At 36.5% G+C, this 6,402-nt stretch overlaps 1 protein-coding gene across 1 annotated transcript in view; it reads right to left on the bottom strand.

Moving 5' to 3' along the window:
* Window positions 1-1,284: 1,284 nt before the first annotated feature.
* The window catches only part of LOC111087685, a 12,201-nt gene continuing 7,083 nt past the window's right edge, over window positions 1,285-6,402 (bottom strand). Inside the window, exon 4 of the mRNA XM_022395175.1 lies at window positions 1,285-3,526. Within this exon, the coding sequence (XP_022250883.1) occupies window positions 3,151-3,526 (376 nt within the window). The 3' untranslated portion in view covers window positions 1,285-3,150. The remainder of the gene's footprint in view (window positions 3,527-6,402) is intronic.

Here is a 6,402-nt window from a genome sequence, read left to right as displayed (position 1 = left end):
TATAATTTTGGGTTTCGTTCTCTGCAGCGGACATAAAGTGCAGTTAATCCAATGTGAATTCCTGGGCTAAAACAAACAAGTCCAAAAGGGTAGAGTGTGAACGTATGGTTAAAAGGATGAGAAAAGAGTGGCTTGGGATTATTTTGATTATATATGATAATCCAACGATAAAAGCTACTCGACCACACAGAGAATACTTTGTTTCTCCAGATGGCGCTATATTTTCATAAAAATATCATAATTAATGATATGATTTAGAAATAAAAATATTTTTATAAGAAATCAAATATTAGCTACCAAGTTTGAAATGTAAGTTACATTTTCTATAATTGTCTTCTTTAGCAGGTAATTCCTTCCTCCAGATGGCGCTATGTTTTCATAAAAATATCATAATTAATGATATGATTTAGAAATAAAAATATTTTTATAAGAAATCAAGTATTAGCTACCAAGTTTGAAATGTAAGTTACATTTTCTATACTTGTCTTCTTTAGCAGGTAATTCCTTCCTCCAGATGGCGCTATATTTTCATAAAATTGTTGTTGTTAAACACAAAGGGCTATCTGTGCTCTGCTCACCACGGGTATTGAAACCCGGTTTCTAGCGTTGTTTAACCGCAGACATACCGTTGTGCCACTGGGGGCTTTTCATAAAATATCACACTTAATAATATGGCTTAAAATAGAAATATTTTTAATACTACAAAGGCACTGAGAGACTACAACCGTCCCTCTGCAATGTTTTTGACTTTTTCAACAACAAGCCTAAAATATCCACCAAGCAAATCCCCACCCTTTAAAATGTAGGTCTGGGCGCCAGTATTCTCCTTCCATCTTAATATGTTCTTGAGTTTTAACCGTTTTGAAAATTCCAATTTTCTACCAATGAATAATCATCAGTGTGACCTTGACCTTAGAGCTCAACCTTTGTATAAAAATTATATGAAGACGTTTCGAGTTGTACTTCACACAATAACACAATTAGAGTGAAAATATATCCCCGAGGGTGGGTAACTAAGTGTATCCTTTTCACACATAGATAGACCTAACAGGAGATAAAACAATAAACCTGGGCAGGGGATAACTGAAGTTATCCTGTTCACTCACAGAGAGACACAGCAGGAATTAAAACAATACCCCCCTAGCGGGGTAACTAGGATATAAATGTTACTTTTATTCTTGTGATAGCATTGAAGATGTTAAGTCAATCAGTGTGAATAGCATAAGGTGCAAGTGTACAGAAAGTCAATTGAAATCATATTGAATATTTTTATTTTTCACACCTCACAATACAAACTTTTCTACAATAATAACACTTATTCATTGCTGCACAATGAGACAGTGAGACATGTATTACAAAAGCACTTCGCAATGAAATAAGACTGATAACGAACTTTGAGAGATTAGGATAATTGAGTGACGTCATCATCAGGAGGACTTCCATTCCCTGCCAAAAGGACCCCTTTGATTTATCTGGGTCGACAAACTTTTGGATAATAATTAAGGCAGAAAAAGCCTGTTCAACCTGTTACTGATACTTTAGCTTTTCTACGTTTGATAGTCTTCATGGGTTGACAGTTTGGAATATTGAGCGTGTACCAGAAGATGATTAATTGGATATATCCAAACACGTTCTCACTTATTGTTTATCAAAACCCTTCTTATGGAGAATGATATATAAGTAACGGACAGTTGAAGGTCACAAGAACTAAGTGTCCGTTAAACGTTTAAGTTGGAAATAAACAAATCATACGAAAGGCTGGGTTTCGCTAAATGTTTCAAAGAAATAAAGCCCCCTATAAGCAGAAGAGAAAGCACGTTCCTGTTAGGGAAATTATGAGTAGATGACACATTGGTAACAATGACCTTTCAATTGTAAAGTAGAATGTTAGTTACTAGAATATTCCAACTGATGGTTAATGTTTGAAACCCTCAAAAGGAGGATTTGATTAAGTTTATATGAATGACAATTACAATATCCTGATTGTGGTCAGTTGGATAATATTTTATTGGACGAAGAGCTGAGATTGAGTAAGTCTATCTAAAAGACAGTTACAGCATCCATATTGTAGTCATTTTGATAAAATTTCAATGGACGAGGTGCTAAGATTGATTTAGTCTATCTAAAAAACAGTTACAGCATCCATATTGTGGTCAGTTGAATAATATTTTAATGGACAAAGTGCTGAGATTGAGTAAGTCTATCTAAAAGATAGTTACAGCATCCATATTGTGGTCATTTGGATAAAATTTCAATGGACAAAGTGCTGAGATTGAGTAAGTCTATCTAAAAAACAGTTATAGCATCCATATTGTGGTCAGTTGAATAATATTTCAATGGACGAGGTGCTAAGATTGATTTAGTCTATCTAAAAGACAGTTACAGCATCCATATTGTGGTCAGTTGGATAAAATTTCAATGGACAAAGTGCTAAGATTGATTTAGTCTATCTAAAAAACAGTTACAGCATCCTTATTGTAGTCAGTTGGAGAACATTTCAGTGGAAGAAGGGTTGAAACTGGATAGTGAACCGAAATCTGTTGGATGTAAATTATATGCTAAGATTGAAAAGAAGTTGGTGGATGGTGATGAATAGTTAACATACATAGACTGGTAGATTCTATATTAAGGACAAATGAAGGTTGGCAAGTTACGCTTCAGACTGTGAGGACCTGAGTGGTGGTGAATGGTTCAGGTACTTAGCATGTTGGGTTCTGTAAAGACAAGATTGGTCCATTTTAACTATTGGTGAGTCACTTAAGTTTCAGGTTGTGGTGGTGGTGAATGATTCAGGTATCTGAATTTGTAGAATGTGAATGATAAGAATTAACTCCATATTGGTACATGCTTATTCCAATTTATGATGAGGAACTAAAACGTTAGACTGTTATGAGTTGAACAGTAGTTGCGATTTAATGGAGCGCCAACTGGGAAGATTCTGATTTAGAGGTGAAGTCATACAACTGGCAGGTTCTGATTACGTCTGACTAGCTGAACCCATTGAGAAAAGGGAATGGACAATTAAAGTACAATCTGAATTATTTTATCGTGACAAATAACTGAGTATCTTGTATAGTGTACTCCTGATGAATGACTACTAATAAAGTCCCTGAGACAGGCGAGTTCAGAGAGGGAACAAAACAGGAGAAGTTAATAACTTGATGTTTCGGTCACACCTGGTCTACAGGAGCTCTTTTCATCACTAGCAAAGTCCCTATAACTGTTGACCTTACAACATGGCCGCCTTCCTTTTCTAATCTCTGACCATTCTTTCATCTCATGGCTCCACATACGAACACATAGCCTGTGTCCATCTTGAATCTTTATCTGGACTGCAAAGGTCTCATGAAACATAAGATCATAACCTGAAGATGAGTTTCTGAATCCATGTTCCACTGGACTCCTAGCCAAGTTCACACCCAATTCGCACTCTGTTTGGTCCTCTCTTGGGTGTCGATGATTGTACTCATTGCTATGGAACTTCGACTTGAACTCTTTTTCTTCGACTTTCTCTCTGTTGCCGGGGCTAGAAGAAGAAATTAGAAGTTCAGTTTCAATAAAAGTTTGACTCAAACCAGGCGCCAAAGAAACATAACTGTGTTTTTCAACACTACAATTCTCCGAAATACTTCCAATTCTATAAAGTATTATCAAGAGTTTTTAAAACATTTTGTTTTACTTTTGACCCTCAAAATGTTTGTTTTGATAAAATATGATTTATTGTAGTTGACTTTATATAACAAATAGTGGACTGAAATTAAGAATAGAAATATCGTTAACCGCAGTCAAAATTACATAACACTTCTGAAATGTGATATACCTTTAAACACAACACGTGGTTCACAATCGAAACACTTTTAAATATTTCCTGCACTTTAAGCTGTGGGTGCGTTCCAAGAGTGACAGTTAATTCCTTAGCGTGTATGATTGACGGTAGGGTCCTAGTGACTGGATCTAGTTAGTAGTTCGAAATTAGCTTTATTTGCTTTTCCGTAAATACAAAATACAAATAACAACAACCCCTAGTGGCACAGTCTGCTGACTTATACTGCTAGAAACCGGGTTTCGATACCCGTGGTACTCAGAGCACAGACAGCCCTTTGTGTAGCTTTGTGCTTAACTACAAACAAACAAGTACACAGCAGCGGCATTCAAAAACAAACATTTAAAAATTACGTGACGTTTTTTGTTGTACTTTATCGTTTGAAATATTCAAAGCTATACCACGTTTTGAAGCTGAGGAAGTGAAAGTTGAATAGTTTTAACTTTGGACCAAAAGTGTTTATTTGTTTACATACTTATAAAGATCGGAATTCACCTCAAAACGACGACCAATCTTTGAAAATAAAGAGTCTCTACTTGTATATGAATCGTGTTTGTAGAATAACAACACGAGCAAAGAATAGGCTTTCCGAATCAGAAACTATACACGTGTATTTAAATGTGTATTTTTTTTGTGGCTTTGGAAAAAATGGTGGAATATTCCAGAAATAGTATTCATTCATGGCTACATTGTGTAACGTTTCCAGAACTGGAAATAAGTAGTGTAGTTTGGAGAAAATGATAATTAAAAAAAGTGCCTCGTTTCCAGGAAATCAATTATAGCTGATGTGTAATGTTGGAAGACAATGAAGTAAGTCGTTTCTGTCCAGAAAATAAACCTAATTCGGTGTAATGATAGAAAGATACCACGTTCATGTCTGTTTAACGTAGGAGAAGAAAGACCACTTAAGAAGACCAAGATAAATGACTTTCATCTCTAAAATGCAATATTGGATGTCATAGGAAGCTCTTAGGTTGTGAATCACGAGCGTGATGGAGTGAAGAGTTCACCCCTCTAGGTCACGAATCCATCATTTCTACAGAGAGTTAAGCCTCTTTCCTATGTCGAGTTCAATGACTAACTTTAGCTCCGGTGAAGTGATACTGATTGATTGACGAGAACCAATATTGTGTCCAAGGTTCTGCCACTTAGCTAGGGGATTAACATCACGAACTGGTTTGGTGAGTAAAAGGATACATTAGAAGATTGTTTGTGCCGAAAATGACCGCAAACAAAGATATGATTATAAATTTTCTATTTTCATATTTCAAAATGTTTGTTCAGGTCCACCTAAAGATAAATTATAGCAACTACCATCTAAGTTCGCTGTCGAGTGAACAACGCTTAAGATTGTTGGTTTGTTGTTAATCGCAAAGCACAATCTGTGCTTTGCCCACCACAGGTATCGAAACGGCGAAGTTCACTTTACGGAATTTCAAGGTTGTTGTTTCTTGAACTTCGCACAAAATTACTTGAAGGCTGTCTGCACTAGCTGGTCCTAATTTAGAACTGATAGACTAGTGAAGACAGTTAGTCAACAGTATGGTTTCGAATTTCGCGCAAAGCTACACGAGGGCTATCTGCGCTAGCCGTCCCTAATTTAGCAGTGTAAGACTAGATGAAAGGCAGCTAGTCCTCACCACTCACCGCCAACTCTTTGGCTACTATTTCACTAACGAATAGTGGGATTGGCCGTCCATAATAACGCCCCCACGGCTGAAAGGGCGAGCATGTTTGGTGACTGGATTCGAAATTGCGACCCACAGATTGCGAGTCGAGCGCCATAAACACCTGACCATGCAAGGCTCATAGTCAATAGGACTCACCGCCACCTCTTGGGCTACTCTTTTATGATGCAGTACTTGGTTTTCGTTTTCGTTTGTATAGCGCAAACACGACCCAAAGTGCGGAGTGAGTTTTTGCGGCAACGGGTCACGAACCATGAATTCTCGGATTCATAGTCCGGGGCAGCCTAGCCCCTTAGGCCACGCCTGGCCCATACGTTCAATAAGTATTTACGTTGAAATAGGATTAAGAGGAAGAAGATGAAGTTTGAAGAATTAAAAAGCATTTACTGTGAGAAATGATTAACGGAATAGAAACAAACAATAGTAAAAATACATACAAGTAGCCTGATAAATGATGAGTAAAAATACGTACAAGTAGCCTGAGGAATGGTGAGTAAAAATACGTACAAATAGCCTGAGAAATGATGAGTAAAAATACGTACAAATAGCCTGAGAAATGATGAGTAAAATACGTACAAATAGCATGAGAAATGATGAGCAAAAATACGTACAAATAGCAAGAGGAATAATGAGTAAAAATACGTACAAATAGCCTGAGAAATGATGAGTAAAAATACGTACAAATAGCATGAGGAAATGATGAGTAAAATACGTACAAATAGCCTGAGAAATGATGAGTAAAATACGTACAAATAGCCTGAGAAATGATGAGTAAAAATACGTACAAATAGCCTGAGAAATAATACAATAAAAAGTAAAATCGACAGAAATTTCCGTAAAAAAGCATCTTGTGACGTATTAACAATTATCTCAGTGCCACACTGTAAGCGC

The sequence above is a fragment of the Limulus polyphemus genome, unplaced genomic scaffold, assembly GCF_000517525.1.
Source record: "Limulus polyphemus unplaced genomic scaffold, Limulus_polyphemus-2.1.2 Scaffold2475, whole genome shotgun sequence".
NCBI lineage: Eukaryota > Metazoa > Arthropoda > Merostomata > Xiphosura > Limulidae > Limulus > Limulus polyphemus.
This window is presented reverse-complemented; position numbering and strand designations above follow the sequence as displayed.